The 21348-nt window shown below is 39.8% G+C and overlaps 1 protein-coding gene across 4 annotated transcripts in view; it reads right to left on the bottom strand.

Moving 5' to 3' along the window:
• Positions 1-6478: 6478 nt before the first annotated feature.
• Positions 6479-21348, bottom strand: part of LOC138749211 (brain acid soluble protein 1 homolog) — a 56276-nt gene continuing 41406 nt past the window's right edge. Inside the window, exons 1-2 of one of the 4 annotated variants that reach the window (XM_069910305.1) lie at positions 12564-12680; positions 6479-7461 (exon numbers count right to left, since the gene is read on the bottom strand). In XM_069910305.1, the coding sequence (XP_069766406.1) occupies positions 6720-7461; positions 12564-12667 (846 nt within the window). In that variant the 5' untranslated portion in view covers positions 12668-12680 and the 3' untranslated portion in view covers positions 6479-6719. Of the gene's footprint in view, positions 7462-12401; positions 12468-12541; positions 12681-21348 lie in introns of those variants that run through there. The other 3 variants (XM_069910333.1, XM_069910314.1, XM_069910323.1) reach the window with 3 other exon arrangements.

Below are 21348 nucleotides of genomic sequence, written 5' to 3'. Positions count from 1 at the left end.
ATTACTTCTGTTCAGTTCACAAAGGCAGTCTCGATCTTCCAACCTTCTGCCACTTTATCACTCTGACCTCTTTTTTTCAGCTTCCCTTATTCTCTGATGATACCTAACATAAGCTTAGCAAACAGTATCTTTCATTTGGATATGCTGCAGCTTCCAAAACTTAATATTTATTCAACAACTTCAGGTAATGCCCATCACCCACATCTTTTTTTCCTCTTACTCTCTCCACAAAGTGGTCATAGATTTGTTCCAGTTTGTTTTATTCTTTTTTTTTTTCATTTTAGAGTTACAGCAACGGTAACAGGCCCTACCAGCAATGAGCTCACGCTTCCCAATTAAACTTCAAATACTTCAAAGAGGATGTTACCAGGACTGGTGAGCTGGAGAGTTTGGTTAGACTTTTTGTTGAATGGAGGAGGCTGAGAGGTGTCCTTATAAATGATGGGGTGCATAGAAAAGGTGAACAGTCATTGCAGGGTAGAGTTACTCCAGGGTAAGGCAATCTAAAACTAGAGGGCAAGGCTCAAAGAGAGAATGTACAGAGCAACATTTTCCACACAGACAATGGTGCAATTTAAATGATATTTGGACAATTACAGAGATGGGGGTTTAAAGGAATATGACAAATGAGATCAGCTCAGAGAGACAATATGGATGAATTGGGCTAAAAGGACCATTTCTTACCTGAACAACTCTGTAATTGGGGTCTGCTCACTCTTCCGTTTCTACTAGATGGTCCCTGACCCAAAATATTTATTCCCTTTCACTCTCCACTCTCTGAATCTGAGCACTTCCAGCATTCTCTTTATTTAAGTTCACGTTCACGTTTATTATCATCTGACTGTACATAGAACCAGATGAATTCTCCAGACCATACATCTTTACAGCCTGGCGACACAACCCAACCCCAAGGGGACATAATGTACGTGTCTTACTTGGGCACCTTGGGCTCTGGTGGTTTAGTAGCTGCCACATGTTTTAAAAAAAGCATGCATGAAATAAGCCTCAAGATGTTTGCAAATTAAATAAATTCATTCACTCTTTCTCTGTTTGATGTTGCTGTGTCAGCGTGGCGTGAGTTTGACACCGAGAGAGTACTCGTTAACTGTGTAGGTGCTGTCAGGGTGAAGAATTGTTGTTTTCAGAATGATATAGGGTGGATTGAGGATGGGTAAGCTGATTTCAGACTCATTTCATATTTATGGTCAAAGTACATACATGACCTCGTGTACCAACCCTGAGATTCCTTTTTCCTGTGGGTGCAGCAGAATTAGCACTAGTTGATGCTGAAATGGAGTGGAGCTGCACTGTGAATCTAGTAGGATTCTAGGATGGAGATCTAGTGTGACTGAGAGCAAAGCAAATGGGGTCCAAGTTTTAAAAATTAGATACACAACAGAACCCCACATAAGGGAGTGAGCATGTGCCCAAGGCAGTACCGGATTCCTGCCAATTGTTGAATCAAACCAGGCATAAGGAAAACAAAAAGATTTTGGACTCAGGCAATGTTCAGAATGACTGTGTAGAAGCTAGGTTTAATGTTATACTCAAAAATATATAAAATAGCAGAAAGGGGGAATTATCAGTGTTTTTTTTTTATCCCTCTTGATCTGGTGTTTCTTATGTCATTTGTTTTCCTCTGACATGCATTGCTCTTTGAGCACTCTCTTTCTTCATCCACGTTTGCTGTCTGACCTCTTGAACAGTTCTGGGACTTTCTATTTGGATTAAAGTTATGTAAAAACAAAGACAGCTGTGAAATGTTGGAGGATTCTGCTGAAAGGATACATTTAAATAGGCTGATTACCCTTTTTAGATTGTATTCCTCTCATGATCTCTGTTGTGGAAAGATGTGGCAATTTGTACTTAGTACAGATAAATCTAAATCTAATTCTAATGCTTGAGATTGAGCAGTATGGAATTATTGGGAGACTATCTAATCAATTACCATAAATATTCGTGTATAATGCAAAAAATTTGTTCCAAAATTGGAGCTAAAAGTCGAGGGGGTCACATTATACACAAGGTTATTATTTTAACAATTTTTTTCTGCCAGGTTTAACGATAAGTAAGATTATCAGCTGCTGCTTACATTGACGGCAGGGTGGGATGGGGGTGGGGGTAGAGAGACGGCAGCGCGACTCAGATGGGCGACAGGGGAGAGATGCCAGCACGACTCAGGTGGGCAAGGGGGGAGAGGTGCCAGTGCAAGTTGGGCGGGTCAAGGGGAAGAGAGACGCCAGCGTGAAATGGTGGGCGAGGGGAGAGAGACAGCAGTGTGACACGGGCAGGCGAGGGGAAGACGGCAGCGCAAATCGGGCGGGCGAGGGGAGGGGGGTCACATTATACATGGGGGAATAAAATTTTTCTCCCTTTTTCCCCTCACAAATTGGGGGGGTGGTGCATTATACACGAAAGGCATTATACACAAATATTTACAGTATTGGTTGGATGGGAGGTGTCAGAGAGTAGTGGTAGAAAATTGCTTGTCCAATTGGAGGCCGGTGACTAGTGGAGTTCCTCAGGGATCGGTCCTGGGTCCACTATTGTTTGTTATATATATTAACGATCTGGAAGTAGGGGTGGAGAATTGGATAAGCAAGTTTGCGGATGATACAAAGAATGGTGGTGTTGTGGACAGTGAGGAAGATTACCATAGATTAAAAGGTGATTTAGGAAGGCTGGAGGTGTGGGCTGAGAAATGGCTGATGGAATTTAATACAGATAAGTGTGAGGTGTTACATTTTGGAAAGGCAAATCTAAATAGGTCATATGCATTAAATGGTAGGCTATTGAGATGTGCAGAACAACAAAGGGATTTAGGAGTGATGGTAAATAGTACCCTCAAGGCTGATACTCAGGTAGATGGTGTGGTGAAGAAGGCATCTGGAATGTTGGCCTTCATAAATCGGAGTATTGAATTCAAGAGTAGGGAGGTTATGATTAAATTGTACAAGGCATTGGTGAGGCCAAATTTGGAGTACTGTGTACAGTTTTGGTCACCAAATTATAGGAAAGATATAAACAAAATAGAGAGAGTACAGAGAAGGTTCACGAGAATGTTGATAGGATTTCAGGGTCTGAGTTACAGGGAAAGGTTGTGCAGACTGGGACTTTTTTCTCTGGAGCGTAGAAGATTGAGAGGGGACTTGATAGAGGTGTTTAAGATTTTAAAAGGGACAGACAGAGTAAACGTGGATAGGCTTTTTCAATTAAGAGTGGGGAAGATTCAAACTGGAGGGCATGGTTTAAGATTGAAGGGGGAAATTATAAGGGGAACATGAGGGGAAATTTCTTTACACAAAGGGTGGTAGGGATGTGGAATGAGCTTCCGACAGGATCATTGGTTACATTTAAGGAAAGACTGGATAGTTACATGGATAGGAGAGGACTGGAGGGGTATGGACCGGGTGCTGGTCAGTGGGACTAGGAGGGTGGGGATTTGTTACGGCATGTACTAGTAGGACCGAACTGGCCTGTTCTGTGCTGTAAGTGGTTATATGGTTACAATATAGGAAGGCACTCAATACATGGCTGCCTACTAGAGAATTAATCAACTGCAAGTCAATGTCCTTTCCTTGCAAAATATTCTGTAATGCAAAAATAAAAGCTGAAAGTATTTATATTTGCATGCATAGTAAAAGGAGATGTTGACATGAAGGCTGTGGGAAAATGAAGCGTGAAGTGCAATGAAGGGTCTTTTCACTTCTATAGAGAACATGGGAGGTTGCCAAAGGAAGAACAGTAGCAAAGCTGGGACTGATATAAGGTGTTCATTTGCATTGACTCCTTTTCAGTGGTAGTGAGGTGTCATTTGCAGAAATATCTCTCCGTTAACCACTGTCTGGGCAAAGATGAAAGGATTAAAAAGGAATACTGCACATATAGTGTTCTGGATTCATCAAAGAGTGAAAGAATTCGAGCATTGGATTAATACAGTCCAAACTTGGAACAGTTAATATTTGATATGTGGTGGGGATAATAAGCAAATAAGATCTGATTTTTTTTAAAGAACTTAATTAACATTTAATATGAACACACAAACTAGGAGGTGCAAAAAGGTTGGCAAGGGACTATGAGTTGAGTTAAGAGGAGGTTGCTGGTTTAAAAACCATCGTGCAGTGGGTGAGCTAAATTACAATTAGAAGGGATGGCAGAATTAATTATTAGTAACTGATGTACAAAATGGTACCAAGTGTCTCTAGTCACAATGCTATTTTTGGCAGCCTTCATCAACCTTAAGCAGGGTGTGAGAAAATGCCCAAAGGGAGGTGTGTTAAAATGGAAGGTAATTTGATAGTTTATCTAATGTTGTTTATATTGCACATGTCATCTTCCATGCTCAGAAATGTAAAGTATCCTTACTTTATGTGCTCCATTGTGTTTTACTCATTTCAATTACTATATTATAATTCTCAAGCTTTGTTAGTAGTTGTAACCAATGAAAAAGGGACAGTACAGTCTCCATCATTTATGGGAACTGAATATGATCAGATACATGCTTAAACTAAGGCCAAAATAAAATGGATGGCTTTTCAAAATTGTAGTTATATGAAGAATCAGTAAATAGAACCATAAAACAATTACAGCACAGAAACAGGCCACATCAGCCCCTCTAGTCTGTTCCAAACTTTTTTTTCCTAATCCCACTACCTGCACCAAGCCCATAGCCCTCCATACCTCTCTATTCATGTACCTGTCTAAATTCTTCTTAAATGTCAAATCTGAGCCAACATTTACCTCTTTAGCTGCAAGCTCATTCCAGAATCCCACCACTTTCTGTGTGAAGAAGTTCTCCCTCATGTACCCCCTAAACTTTCCCCCTTTCATCCTTAACCCACGTCCTCTGGTTTATATCTCACCTAACCTCAGTGGAAAAAGCCTATCTAATTTTACTCTGTCTATTCTGCTCATTTTTGAAATACCTCTATCAAATCTCCCCTCATTCTTCTATGCTCCAGGGAATAAAGCCCTAACCTGTTTAATCTTTCCTCATAACTCAATTTCTGAAGTCTGGGGAACATCCTAGTAACTCTTCTCTGCGCTTTCTCCATCTTATTGATAGCTTTCCTGTAGGTTGGAAACCAAAACTGCGCACAATACTCCAAATTTAGCCTCACCAATGGCTTATATAACTTTAACATGCTTAGCTTTACAGAAAGTATTTTCAAATTCCTATTAGCCAACAATGAGGAACTGCAGGGCAAGTTAACTTTGGCTGCTATTTTGGACATACTGAGAATATGGGAACCCACACACACATCAGTGTAAAAAAAAACAATGCTACCTTCAGAGTATGAGCAATTGTTTGGGACAGAGAGGAGAAGAAATCCACAAATATAAGGAGTCTTTAGAATTCTCCAGCCAAGAGAGCTGTTGAGTAATTAGTGAGTAAATTAAATATGGAAATTGACAGGCTTTGAAATTAAGGGAATTAGCATTATGTGATTTTTAGAGGAGAGTGCATTCAGTCATCATATTACTAAGTGATGAAGCTGATGCAAAGTAGGCTGAATGGTTCAGTGTCTTGATCATGTCCTTCTCTTTACATTTCCAAATTCTCTTCCAAGCTTTAAGCAGCCAAGAAAACCTGTTAGAACTTGAAAATTCAATTTTGCATATTTAAAATGGGTGAAGTCCAAGGTATGTCTCTCAACTTATATAGGAGCAATGAAAGAAGATAATTAACTCCTTTAACCACAAGTATTAGAGCTAGAGTGCATTGAGCCACAGGGTTGTTTCTGAGTTGGTTTTGTTTTGAGTGGCAATTAAAATAATAAAAGTGAATGAAAAATCATATGCAATTTGTGTTGTATTTCTTTGCAAGCTTTCAAATAATTATTTCATAAACTTCAAGCAAAGATGCATAGAAATCTTACTATTAGTTCATAGTGTCTCCGAAATACTGACACTTCCATCAAACGAGCCAAATGCATCACTGCAAAAGTGATGTGAGTTTGAATAAAAATAAATTCAAACCGCTTGGTTTTTTTTTCATTATTTTTATTACTGTTGCACCATTAATACAATCACGTATAATTTCAATGCATCCATTTTACAATTCTCATCATCTTCAATATGTGCTGTGGTGATGGAGGCATTAGGGATACTGAATGGAGGAGAAGCTGGAATTGCAATGAACGCAGACTTGTTTGCCACTTACTGTTAAACAGAACTACAGGTGCACCCAACAACGGACATGCATTAACTGATCAAGAGAAATCTAGATAGGCTACGTACAATGGGAAGTGTATGTTAGTCTGAAATACTTCTGTATCAGGCGTACTGTGGAAAAGGGAGTACGGTCACTTTTATCTAATGAATGTAGTACCTCATTGTGTAAAATCAGGCTGGAAAACAAATAAGGTGTTATCTAAGCATCAGAATGCAATAGCACAACCCCACTAACCCTCACTCGGCATAGTCACAACCTTTATCCTTTAAGTTGATTTTGATCCAAACATACTTGCGAGGTACATCACTTTCAACTGTTCAGCTGCTTTGTGTTCAATTCACTTAACTTTCTGACATCTATGTTTAAGTCCGGGGTTTTTTTTTTCACTCGCAGAGTGGCACGAAATTTCCTGATGGAATTTCTCAGCATGGGGATATGGAAATATATCCTCGGGAATTTTTCTGGTAAAAGACAGTTGGGTCAAATTGGTTATTACATTTGAAATTAATGCAGGTTGTGAGTGGTTTTCGAATGGGGCCGTCCATTATTCTTGCACAGCTAAAGTTTGATCAGTAACGGCTGAGGAACCCTCTGAAGCTGTGATGTCTGCTGGGGTAGCACTGTCTGAGGCTGCAGGACCAGCTGGGGTGGAGCTGGGAGCTTCTGCTGCTCCCACCTCACTGGAAGTGGCATCACTGGTGCTTGTGGCAGAGTCCAAACTCTGGGGCTCGGCAATTTTACTTTGCTCTTGGGTGGCAGGGGCAGATGAGACCTCAGTCTGTTTGGCTTCAGCTTCATCCTTGCTAGAGCACTTGTCTTCTGTTTTGCTTTCAGCTGCAGGTGCCGGGGTTTCAGAGGGCTGAGTGGATGCCACTTCACTACTGGATTCGGGTGCTGCTGACGACTCCTTCTCTGTGGAACTGGCAGCAGGGGCATCCTGGGGTGGCTCTGCAGGCTTTTCTGCAGTGGGTTCCGCAGACTGAGGCTCTGCTTTCACTTCAGTGGATGCTTGTGAACTTTCTGCTTCAGGCTTCTGATTTTCCTCCTTGCTCACCTTTTCTTTATCTCCTTCTTTGGCCTCTGTCGTGGCCTGAACAGCCTGGCTATCCTTGCCTTGTGAGGCATTTCCTTCTGTCGCCCCTTCTGAGGACTTTGCCTCTTCCTGGCTTTCTTTTTTAGCCTCTCCATCTTCTGCTGCTGTGCCTTCAGCCACTTTATCTGCCTCTTTGTCTCTGGATAGTTTATAGTTCTTCTTCCTGATCAGAGTGTTTCCCATTTTAAAGGCTCTGAAAAAAAAAATTAAAATAAAAAGGAATTAGGCCAGCTTCCGTAGATAATTTCACAACAATAAAATTCATTTAACAAAGATTCTGATTAGACAGACCAAGGTCACCTAAGCAACGACTATTTCAAAGGCATACATAGGAAATAATAATTTTAATATAATGGACAGAGTGAATATAAAATAGATTGGAATAAAAATTGAAATCCCTATATAAATATTTCCCCATCTTCATTTCCTCTGTTTTGCTTGAATTATGCATTCTACAGAAACCAAACTCATTCACTATTAAAAAAAAACTTGACCTAAAAATGAGGCTTTTCCAACATTCTCATGGTTTATATTTGTTAAGAATCTATTTGAATAGAAGATGATCTCAGTTGCTCCTTGTACAGAAGAATTAACAGTGGCCTCTTTTTCCCACCATTACTGGTGAGTGCTGCAAGAAGTGTGAGCAGGACCAGGATTTTTTTTTTCTCTCTGAATTCCTACCCTAGGAGCCAGCCAATGTAAACTTGATGGATGCGCACTTGTCAGGATAGTAATCTGGACCCATGAAATATCAGGAGGAAGTGCTTTTCTATATTCAAAGAAGTCCTCTACAATTGGCATTCAGGGAACTTTTATCAGTAAAGGGGTTGAAAAAGCAAAATACTCAAGTCAGCCAAAGTTTGTTCAGCTTTTTGAATTGTAGTACAGGGGGTCTTGGTTGTCCTGCTGGTAATATCACAGGACTTGATCCCTTTGATGCCCAAAATTTCTCAAGGCACAACAGTCGGAGCACAAGACAGCAGCCCTCACCCATAAAAGCTTGCTTTATTTAGTTGTTCCTGCTATAATTATTTTCATTGCACTTTCCAGTAAAGCTCTCCAAAAGTTTCTGTAGGTTCCACAGTGAAACCATTTTATTTATTTCCCTGCAAGACATAGAACTCCTAATGTCCAAAATATACTTAGATTTTTAAAAAAGCCACTAGTTGTTTGCAATAAGAATGGCAAATCAGCAGAACCTCCATTTGCATATTTAAATTGATTGATTACCATTTTATCAGAGTGGAAACTTCTCCCAAGAGGCTGGTCTTGGGTGATAGTCATGTCCAAATCAGCTAAATATAGATTGTCTAAATTTCCAGGAAACAGCATTATTTTTAATCCCGCTGCACTGAAGTCATCATTTTTCTTTTGTGCAGTTACTGCTTGATTAATTGAAGCCAGAAAATACACTTCTCAGGCTTTAATCAGACCAAGTTTATGTGGTGTAATAACATTAAAGGTCAGCTAAAACACACGAGAAAACAATTGCATTTCCACAGGCTGACATGGTTTAATCAAATTTGTGTCAACTTCTAGTTTTTTATCCTAAAATAAATAAAACAAATCTGATCCCTGCTCATCTCTACATGGTCAGATACAGCTCTTGTGGTTACACCTTGACCTCTGAATCTTTCAGTCTGTCGGTTCAAGACCTGCTCCTCAGCCTTCCGTGCACAATTCTGGCTGAATATTTCATGGCAATATCGAAAGTGTGCCACACTGTCTGTTCTCTCAAGTGGGCATAAGGCACAGTACCGTAGAAAAAACAGTGGGGTTAACTACACTGATCTCACTGCAAATCACTCTACAGCGATGAACGCAGCCAGAGGCATTGACAATTAAATGCATCTGCTTTCTTCTCCATATAAATTCTAAACTTGCACCACTCCACTTCCAAGCAAAACATCTACTTCAGAGACGCATGAGAGACTCCAAATGTTGGGAGTCTGAAGCCAAACTCAATCTGCTACAGGAGCTCAGCAGGTCTAGCAGCACCAGTGGGAGAGAGAGAATGGTGGCCATTTTGAGCTGAAGCTCTTCGTCAGGACCAATGAATATCGACGAGTCTTAAATTCTTGGCATTATGTGATCCCAACAAATGAATAAGGGCACTTAGATAAGCTTCTCTGCCTCTCATTGCTCTGATTATTAACCCCTCAGAGAGAAAAAAAATTATAAATTAATAAAAGGAAAGGGAGACCTGTTATGCTCGGACTCCTTTTTCCTTTTAAAGCTTTGACGATTGAGGTTACTGATTGGATAGGCAGTTCTGTCAGTAATGCATTTAAATCTGACTTCCTCATTGTAACTGAAAGAGCAATGCAACACATGAAGTTGCCTTAAAGGGTTCCCCAAAAGTGAAACAGAGGTGGATGCTCTGTCGACTTTCGTCTACTCCTCCAGCAGTGCTCCCGCTAAGCTGCGTGCGCACGCACAAAGGGAATCGCGCAGCGAGCACTTGTGCGCAGCAGGGGCGCGCACACAGTCCATTTTGTGTGAGTGCATGCCCACACACAGAACATTTGTGCATGCGTGTGCCTGCACAGCTTAGAGGGAACACTGTCCTCAAGAGCCAGAAACAGCAGGAACCTCCAGGGAGGCCTTTAACTTCCACCTCCTGATTGACAGTCTCAACCCACCATCTGCAAATAAATCTCAACAGACGGTAACCACTCCTCCCCCCCCCACCCACTTCGAATGAATCCCAATCACAAGCTCTCCATAACCACACAAATACAGACTTGTCCCTCTGTCCTGATCCTTCGCCCGCCTCACCCTTCCTAATTGAGTAGGAATATGGGGGTATATGAAATTGCACCAGGACTAGTCTATTCAGCTTCTCAAGGGTGATCCAACATTCACAGTACAGATTTTACATCAGAGCTTACTCTGACCTGCCCCCATCTCTTGATTTCCCCACTATGCCTAAATATCTATCATTCTTCCTTGAATATACTCAACTACCGAACCTCCATACCTCTTTAGGGAGAATTACAAAACCTCACTGACCCTGGATACAGATATTTCTTTTTATCGCATTCCTGAATGGCCACCTCCTATCCTAACCCTGGTCCTAGACGGGCCGAAGGGCCTACCCCAGCTCCTATTGTCTATTGTCTATAACCCCAGTAAGAGTTGTGGACCTTCAATGAAATCATCTCTCATTCTTCTAAACCCTAGAAAACATAAACCTACATGCTTAATTTCTTCTCGTGCAACATACCTATAATCCCAGGAATCAATCTGGTGAATCTTCATTACACATCCTCTATTGGAAGTATATCCTTCTTTAGGTAGGGAGACCAGATCATTGAACAATATTCTATCCATGGTCTAATCAAGACTCTACGTAATTGGAGCAATTACAATCATTCTTTTTCACCAATCAAAGCCTCATTCCAGATCTCTCTCTCTCTCTCTTCTCTACAAATCCACCCTTCTTTCCCCACTGAATCACAGTCGCTCTGCCTCTCATCCATTAAATGCAACTTATCATCTTCGCCTGCATCCTCAGGACATTTCTGACCTCCTAAAATCATCTTCTCAAGCAGGCTTTCCCTCTATTTCTCTCTTTCTGGCCCTATTAGGGGTGACTATTTGGATACCAGGCAGGGAATGTAATGAAAAAGTGGCCTGCAAATTTTCTTCCATCACTGTTTCCCCACATTGATTCTTTACCAAAGGAAAGGTGCAGTGATGCCAATAACTTGAAACTGCTTGGGCAAACTGTATGTTACGGAGTAAATGAGTAGCCACTGAGATATTAAATCTCAAATCAACCAATTCAGCTGGAGTCATAGAAGAGTGATTAGGACCTGGAACCTTGACAGTTATCCCCACCTCTGATAAGGTGTAACAACCCAACCTGCAAAATGATAACACAATTTGGAGAATAAGCCTGTGGTAAGGAACATTTTGGTTCAGTTCTCCACAAGAATCATGATGCCTGTATTCTCTTCACTTCAAAAAGAGAACACCACACATCCAAGTTGAAAAATAACAAAATCAACGAGAGGTCCTGCTTAAATATACACTTTGTGGCTTTTTTAAATCAAGAGATGATAGCCTTTCCTCCAAAAAGGATAAAATGACTTGAACAAACAGAGTCCATTTTAAAATCCATTTTATATAGCACAAAAGAGCAGCTAAGTTCTTGACTGAGTCACTCTACCTGGAGCTCAAAAGTGAAAATGCAAAGTTTCAAATGATTGAAATTGGGCAAAAATCCATCCTTGGTTCCAAGCATTACATTTGCTGTAATATTGGTTTCTCGAGTACTCCTCTTTCAAGATTTTCTTCTGTGAACTTCAAAGGAACCAAATTACAGAAATATATACTACACATGTATTGCCTCTTTTGCGCATGTAACTGATCAGAAAATTTGTCCCTGATGATTTCTGTGTTTTAATAATCTAAGCATCCATCAAGTGGTCTTGTCTATCTGAATATTTTATTATTCATGGGATGTGGCCATTGCAAAGGGACCCAAAGATTTATCATCTAACTGCCATTGTTGGACAGTTAAGGTGTGTTTGGTGAAGTTATATGGCAATATTAGAACCCCAAGACTTTGACAGGATGGGATAGTTTACTTTGAAATATCCTGCTGCACATAATCAACACTCTCAGTTTCCACATGCCTGGTCCAAATTCCAAAGGCCTATCTCTCAGGTCCAAAGAATCCAAAGCTCCAAAAGTATGGCCCAAGTGACAGCAGGTGCATGACAGAGCACTGAGGAAGACCCACTGGGACATACCTGATTGTTTTGAAAGCTCACAAAACCCCACCATGGATTTGCTGAAAGCCAGGGCTGAGAAGGTGTAAACATTCTTCTGAGTCACATGGATTTGCACACACTGCTCAGTCAGAAGGTTTACAAACTCTAGCCCCTGTGCATTTAACTGAAATGAAAGGCAATGGCAACTTTTCCTCTACCCAATTAGGCTTACTTGAGGCTTAAAGCAAAAGAAAATGGTTTCACCACAACAAGACGTTCCTCTTTTAACAGAACTGACTTTCAGGAACATTTAAAACTACTGAAAATAAAATAAATTTAAAAAAATAAGTCAGGTGATGACATCTAAAGGTACTTACATATAATTAAATGCTAAACTAAATATTAAACCTACCTCAATTTTGATTTTAAAGAGAAAACTGCTATCTCCCTTTGTATTCCCATCTGCAGCCCAATATATTTTCCACTCTGATATATCGTATGATGTTTTTAAGCATTAAACAGCAACAGACTTATCGGAAAACCAAAACGTACCTCAGGATTTAAAAGGTATCACCTTAGCACGAATGCATCAATGTCTGATAAACGCAAAATATAAGGCAGTTTGTAGATGGAGATTCTACCACACCCAGTAAGACATTGCAATGCCTGATGTGTCATGCTGAATTTGTTCATGTGATCAGCCGTAAAAAGGAAATGCATCAGCACCCACATCCTGCCTTAGCTGTGGAAAGAAACTACAGAAAGCAGCAACCAACCATCTGTTTACAAACATGTTGCTTGCCCAAATTGCAGAGGATGGAGTCAGCATTTAATTGGTTAAATATATGGCCACTCAGAGGTGCACAAGAACACATCTGAAAAGTTCAAAATGTAACTACTTTGCATTGAAGTGAAGGGCATTGACAAATGCTGCTCTAGTCTAATTAAGCATAGATGTAGCTTTAAATTAAAAAAAAGGGGTTTCAAAGCCATTTTCTTCTTTTAACAGTATCACTTGGTTCTTGCTGCTGATCTGCCTTGTTCCTCAACACACAATGCACATGCGATGCTTTCCTTCTCCTGATGGCAGAGTCCTTCTTGGACCCAGCCATGAGTTGGAAACATCTCCAACTCAAGAAATGCAGGAAGTGTAGGTAGATAAATCTTAAAAAAAAATTATACACTCGTATTAACCAAGTGTTATAGAACAATCCTCTCTCCCCCAACCCCTCCCCCTTCCGTCGTTCACCCTCCAGAAGATTAAATAAGCTTGGAAAGGGTGAAGTTAAACAAAATCAAGTGAGTTTAGAAGAGAGAGAAATATTCACAACCTGGTAGTTCACCTATCCCATCACTCATGTCATGCACGAATCCACTGTTCTAAGATGTGTTTGAAAATCAAGATCTCAGAAACCAAGGACAACTGGTCAGCAGCAGACCCTGCCTTCCTACATGCTTTTGATTACTGGCCTCTACGTTTCTCTAAACCAGTGGTTTTCAAACTTTATCTTTCCACTCACATACAACCTTAAATAATCCCTATGCCATAAGTGCTCTGTGATTGGTAAGGGATTACTTAAGGTGGTATCTGAGTTGAAAGAAAAAGTTTGAAAACCACTGCTCTAAATTCATTGCAAAGAAAAGTGAACCAATCTCAGTGTCTTCTCCCTGAATAATACCCAAACACAGAAGCTCTAGTCACTCTCAAATGGCTCAGATGGAGGTAGTAAACTGGATTCGACATTGGTTATATGGGAGAAGGCAGAGAGTGGTAGTGGAGGATTGATTCTCAGCTGGAGGCCTGTGACTAGTGGTGTGCCTCAGGGATCAGTGCTGAGACCGTTATTGTTTGTCATCTACTGTATATCAGTGATCTGGATGATAATGTGGTAAATTGGATCAGCAAATTTGCAGATGACACAATGATTGGAGGTGGTGTGGACAGCAAGGAAGGCTTTCGAAGTTTGCAGAGAAATCTTGACCAGCTGCAAAAATGGTCTGAAAAATGGCAGATGGAATTTAATTGCAGACAAGTGTGAGGTGTTGCATTTTGGAAGAACAAACCAAGAAAGGACATACATGGTAAATGGTAGGTCACTGAGGAGTGGCAGTAGAACAGTGGGGTTTGGGAATATATAATTCCCTGAAAGTGGGATCACAGGTAGATAGGGTTATAAAGAAATCTTCTGCATATTGCCCTTCATAATCAAAGTATTGAATTATAAGAATTGGGAATCTATGGTAAACTTGACATTGGTGAGGCCAAATTTGGGGTACTGGTGCAGCTTTGCTCACCTAACTACAAGAAAGATAAGGTTGAAAGAGCACGGAGATGATTTACTAGGATGTTGCTGCGATTTCAGGAACTGAAATACCTGAAAGGGTTAAATGGTTAGGACAGTGGTTCTCAACCTTTTTCTTTCCACCCACATACCACTTTAAATAATCCCTATGCCATAGGTGCTCTGTGATTAGTAAGGGATTGCTTAAGGTGGTATGTGGGTGGAATTAAAAAGGTTGAAAACTACTGTTTTAATCATACCTCATTGACTCGTTATGTGGATGGTTTCATAACTCCAAAGGAAATGAGCCAATAACAAATTTTCTCAAGCAAAATATTTCAGTAACAATTGGGTCTCGAGCAGTGATTCTCAACCTTCCCTTCCCACTCACATGCCAACTTAAGCAATCCTTTACTAATCAAAGAGCATCAATGGCATAGGGATTACTCAAAGTGGTATGTATGTGGAAAGAAAAAGGTTCAGAATCACTGGGTTAGGACTTTATTCCCTGGAGCGTAGAAGAATAAGGGAGATTTAATTGAGGGATAAAAAATTAGGAGGAGTACAGATAGAGTAAATGTAGAAAGGCTTTTTCTACTGAGGATAGGTGAGATACAAACCAGAGGGAAAGGGGAAACGCTTAGGGGAAACATTAGAGGGAGCTTCTTCACACAGACAGTTGTGGGAGTGTGGAATAAGCTGCCAGCTGAAGTGGTAAATGCGAGATCAATTTCAACATTTAAGAAAAATTTGGACAGGTACATGAATAGGAGGGATATGTAGAGCTATGGACTGTTAGTGGGACTGGGCAGAATAATAATTTGACAGACTAGAAGGGCCATAGGCCCTATTTTCTGTGCTGTAATTTTGACTGGTTCTATGGTTCTATGTTACACTGGCTACATCATTCACATGCCAGTGACCAATAAAAGACACTTGTTATCCCAAACTCTAGCCCAGGAGGAGATTAACAGGCAGACATTCAAAGATGTGCACAGAACTTCCTTGGAAAAGTTCTCTGCTGGGAACTCCTGGCCCACAATCACACAAAATGGAGGTGCTTTTGGCATGATATTGAGAACCTTGAAGCCATGCATCAAGAGAACTGCCTTACATGCCATCTAGTAATTTCTCCCATCAACTACCTCTTGTTTTCTCTGTGTGGTTCCTCCATTAACCTCATTAGTCCCCTCTGAACCCAGAAATCTGAGTGGAAGCAAGTCACCCTCTATCTCAAGTGAATGCCTCAGGAGAAAATTATTTCAGAAGTGCTAAATAACTACATCCATTACTATACTGAATGTTCAATTAATTCACCCCATAGTTTTCCAACACAGACAACCTCATAAACCAGGGGTCCCCAAACATTTTAGACCATTGACCCTTCATGGAATCTTTGATCCGTCATAGGCCCCCAAGTATGTACAAAAATTAATTAATAAACGAATAGCCAGTAAGTAAATGTGCAGTTTCCATACGCATTAGTGAGGGAAACTGCATACCATGTGCATGGTGTCTGGGCCTCCCAGCAACAACTCAAACCTTGTTACAACACCCTACCAGTAACAACTCAAACCTTTTTACAACATCCTACCAGCAACAACTCAAACCTTGTTACAACACCCCAAACGCCAAGTAACAAATCTGTAAATTAAGCAAGCAAGTGATTAAAATAACAGTAAAAAAAATCCTTTGCTCTGGCCGGGAATTTGCCAAACAGAGCTGGGTCCAAGTTTTCAGCATCGGTAAAGACAATTTCATTCTCAACATTGGGTGTGCTACTGTCCGCATCAAAGAAGTCATCTCGGTCTCTCGGGCAGGAGCAGGGACTTCGGGCTCCCAGGACAGGACAGGGACCTTGGACTCCCGGGGAAGGAGCGGGAACCTTGCACTTTACAATTCTTCCGATCCCAAAGGTTCCATCGACCCCCTGGCATTTATTGACTCCTTGGATAGTCCCATTGAATCCCAGGGGTAAATACTGACCACTTTAGAGACCCCTCTCTTAAACAAAAAACATAAACCAGCTACTGCATATTCATTCCGTGTTGAGGGAGGGAAGAAGGCCAAGTCACTGGCACAATTTCCAATGGTGCTACTGGATAAATAGTGACCATCTGAATGAGCTGGAGAGCTAAATGTTCAATGTAAATGATTTTTCTCCAATAATGCAGCACCCTTAATGCTCCAAAAGAGTATATCTATGATTGTGTTCAAATCTATACCCACCCAACCCAGTGCAGCAAATTTTTCTGAGCTGTAATGTTTAATTGGACGGATCTTCTCCTGAGTAGAATGATCAAAATTTCCAGTCTCAAATCAATTCCAGCCCAAATACTTCACCTTTAATAATAATTTTCATAAATGTTCTATGATGGTGATTGATTTTATTCCAAGAGAAAATGTTGTGAAAAATAGTTTAGTTTGTTTTGCAGCAACTTACACTGAACTCAAAACCACAGAAGAGCAAGCATTCTGCAGATGTAGTTACTCACCAGCAGTAAAGCATAACTGACAACTTCCTGTCAATGCTGTAAAATCCATCTACAACAGAAAGCTGAGCAAAGGCTTCACAACAGGAACAAGAAACATGTTTTATCAACTTGAAACAAAAGTTGAACTAAAGTTATTGTCCAATTAAATTGAAAGGAAGACTAAGAATGAGTCCATCTTTCCTGGGCAGGATTACAGTTGGTATTGATGCTACTGTAAAAATGCTTTCAGGCAGTATAATCTGGAAAACATATTGTGAGAAACAGTTTTGCAATTTGTCCCTCTGCACATTAATATTATGAAAGCCTTCTTTGAATCACCCTACAACAGTTGTAGTTCGATTCAGTTGGCTACCTCCCCAGTGCTTAATCTTCCAAAAAAATTGAAAATTACATTGCAGTAGATATATCATTAAGTACATCATTAATGGAAAATCTGATCTAGTAAAAAAAGTCCTCTGATGTTTCAGCTAAATGAATATTCTGGTGGCGGCAGGTCATATTTCACTTGTACACCATTGATTTCAATGGAAATGACTTTTCGAAATGGAGTACAACACTTACATTCCAATCATTTTACTTCCAAGTGACTGAGGGTAAATTTCTCCATTCTTAATGAGGTGCATAAAACTAAGACTCAATTTTAGCTGTCTTCAGGCATAATTTGAAGGTCTGTGAACGGTTTTGGTATCCAGGCCAGACTTTCCCTTTCTTTCATTAAGCTTTGAACCCTGATACTAATTCATTCCATAGGTAATATCTAATTCTGCCATTGCTTTAACATAAAAATTATAATTCTTGTTTTTGAAATCCACCCATGAATTAATAACCAGTCTCTTTTGGTCTCCCTAATCGCCTCCATCCTTGCAAGCATCTCAGATTGTAATCACTACACCTCTGTAACCATGCCTTCGTCTGACTAAATGCTGAGCTCCAGATTTTTTTTCTGAAACCCCTCTCCCTTTCCTCTTTTTAAAATGGACCTTAAAACCTGTTCTTTAAACCAAGCTATTGATAACATCTAATTGATTGTGGCTCCTATGAACTCTCTTAAGACATTTTATTATGTTTTAGCTAAATGTAAGTTGATGTTATTATTAATAAGAAGTCACAAGCCAATTCTTAGCTTATATTGGCTGGATAATGGACTAGATTCTTTTGGAGAAATGCCAGAGTTCTACTTACATTCGAGCAGCTGAGTGTGACCACACTTAGGTCAGGAACCCTTGCATACATTTTTAATTAATTAAATGTACTTAAATTAAGATATTTCTTAAATGATTCCATTCCATGCCTTTATTTATCATGATTTGCTTCACTTTTAAATATCTTTAAAAACTTTTTTGATTTATATTTATGCATTTGAATATCAGAGATTTCAAAATCATTCAAATTTTTTGACAGCTGTGCTCACTATGCGAGACACTTACTGCATTTTGATTTTTACAATTCATTATATAAATACAAGTATTATAATTTTTATTTACCATAAATGGGTTGATGCCATTGTGTCCCAAGATAATGAATGAAACAAGCAGAATCCTTTCCTAGTTTGGGATAGGTCACTTTATATCTCCTATTTTCTTCACCATGAATAAAACTTGTGTCTATCCATTGTCTCATAGTTTGTCTACGTTTCAAAAACAATATATTGGTCAGTGTTAATCAGTGATGAGCTGAGATCATGGAAAAAAAATTGCAGAAATAACTATTGTAGAAACCGTTAGATCTTTGAGGAAAAAGTTGAATCATTGATTGAAAGAAATAATTAATTCTCAGGTAGAGCAGATTAAGCAAATTTCTCTCCATCCAATTTCTATATAAGCATGTTTCAGTTAAATACAGAAAGTGATGCTGGAAGCACCTGAGAGGGAGGCTCCACCAACAGAAAGAGGATCAGCATTAACATTTCATATTGTCAACATTACCATTAATAGATCGATAGAGAATATGCATATTGGATCGAACAAATAACAGGAACATTCTCATCGCTGCCTCAACCCTGGTACCATATCTCTGACATCATGCCTGCACTATACCACTCTTCCTTTCAAGTGTTGTTAGATTCAAATTCTCTCCAGGTCACAACATATATAAGAGAAGAACTAGGCACATTAGCCTATCAAGTTTCTGCAGGAATTTGATATTTGCTTCAATCACTTTGCTCTTTTCATTGTGCATGAAAAGTGACTGCATGGAGTCTGAAGACTGAGGAGTATAGTTACAGCAAGCCTGGGCTTGCTTCTCCAAGAACAGCTTTAAGATTTCTTTTCCAATATTTTGAATCCGGCAATGATGAATCAGCCTCCCTTTTCAGACCACAATCATTCCATGCCAGTAATTTTGGGTGAAAGCTGCTGCTGTGGCGCAGAGACCAGGAAGCACAGCATATGAAGGCATGCCCAACATTTGCAACTGATTATAGCACATGACAAGACAAAAATACATGAAAGCTGACCCATCACTTCCAGCTGAAAGCCACAGTCAACTCTGCTCTGCCACTTTTCCTATAATTCCAGATCCACACAAATCCAAAGTCAAACACTTGCTAATTTTAAAATGAAACTTCTTATTTTATGTAGGGTTCAATTAATAATGTATGTGTTGCTTTCAGCATTATTCACAGCAGTGTTCATGGAGATCGTCAACATCTTACTCTGGCAGGGTGTGCTATCCACCTGTTTCAAACAGGCTTCAATTGCACCGGTGCCCAAGGATTGTGCGGTAACCTGTCTAAATGACTACTGACCAGTGGCATTCACATCCACAGTGAATAAAGTGTTTTGAGAGGCCAGTGTTGAAACATATCAGCGATTATGGATCCATTCCAATTTGCCAACCGCAGCAACACATCTACAATAGATACCATCTCAATGGCGCTACACTAAACCATGGAACACCGGGTTGCATACAGCAGGATGCTCTTTATTGAATACAGTTCAGTATTCAATACCATCATCCCTTCAAAACTGATCAGAAAACTCCAAGATCTGGGACTCAAGACCATACTGTGTCATTGGATCCTGGATTGCCTCACCTCAACATCACAATCAGTAAGGATTGGAAAGAACATCTCCATCACAAACTCCATCAGTACTGCAGCACCACAGGGCTGCATACTTACATATATATATTAATATAAATATTATCTATCTATATATATATATATATATATATATATATATATATATATATTTATATTATGAGCCCCCTGTTTTACTCGCTTTATGCCTATGATTGTGTGGCTCTGTATGACAACAGCACTATCTATAAATTCGTTGACGATACCCTGGCAGTGAGTTGTATAAAAAGGGGCAATGAGTCAGCATACGAGATTGAAAACTTAGCTGAATGGTGCACCAACAACAAATCTGCACTCAAAGTAACCAAAACTAAAGAGCTGATTATTGACTTCAGGAAGGGAAACCAGAGGTGTACAATCCAGTGATCAGTGGGAGATCAGAGGTAGAGAGGGTGAGCAAATTTAAATTCCTGGGAGTCACTAACTTGGAGGACCTTTATTGGTCCCAACACACTCATGTCATCGTGAAGAAAGCAAGTCAGTACCTTACTTCCTCAGGAGTTTGCAACATTTTGGAATAACATCTAAAATCCTGACAAAGTTTTACAGATTTGCAGTGGAAGGTGTGCTGGCCAGCTACATCATGGTCTGGTATGGGAGCACCAATACCTTCAGCGGAAAGCCCTTCAAAAGGTAGTGGACACTGCCCATTGCATCACAGGCAAAATTTTCCCCACCATGGAGAAAATCAATAGGCTGTCAGAGAATAGCAGCAATCATCGAGGATCCACACCACCCAAGATATGCTCTATTCTCACTGCTGCCATCAGGAAAGTAGTATAGGTTTCACAAGACTTGTGCCACCAGGTTCAGGAACAGCTGCCATCAGACTCCAAAACAACAAACTTAATTGGAGACTCATTTGTTGACTCTTACTGTGCATAGTACATTTATTTTTTTTCTTTATTGCCCAGTCAGTTTGTTTTCATTTCTCGCTTTTGTATATGTATCTTTCCTTGAACACAGTTTTTTTGCATACCAACAAGTAGAAATTCTGCCTGGCCACAGGGAAAAGAATTTTAGGGTTTTATGTGATGTCACGTATATAATCTGACTCTAAAATTGAACTTTATTACTTTCAGCAACAAATTGAACGCTGAGACAACTTTGGGCATGGCTGTTAGGTTATTGTGACCAGCTGTAGAAGCAATCCAGCAATCCATTGTAGAAGCCAGTCAATGAAATAAAAATAAACTCTGAGAGAACCTATGGGCTGAAATTAACCACACATAAATTCTAATAAAAATTAGGATTGAAATTGCAGATAAAAATATTTAGCAAAAGGAATGACTTGATTTTGTAACTTCATGGTCATTCTTACCATACAGTCTAAATTTCCCAACTGTAGAAGTAAACATAAGGCATAAGAATTAAGGACACTAATAATGAGAGAGGTGACTAAAACAAGCATGACCCACTGAACAACAATCAAGGAACTATGAAAATGGTATTTGGAAATTAAAAAAGAAGTGCCAAGTTTACATACTGAAAAGCTAGTACAAG

This window comes from Narcine bancroftii, chromosome 1, assembly GCF_036971445.1.
Source record: "Narcine bancroftii isolate sNarBan1 chromosome 1, sNarBan1.hap1, whole genome shotgun sequence".
Taxonomy (NCBI): Eukaryota; Metazoa; Chordata; class Chondrichthyes; order Torpediniformes; family Narcinidae; genus Narcine; species Narcine bancroftii.
Note: the sequence above shows the minus strand (reverse complement) of the source record. Positions and strands in the feature narration are given on the sequence as shown.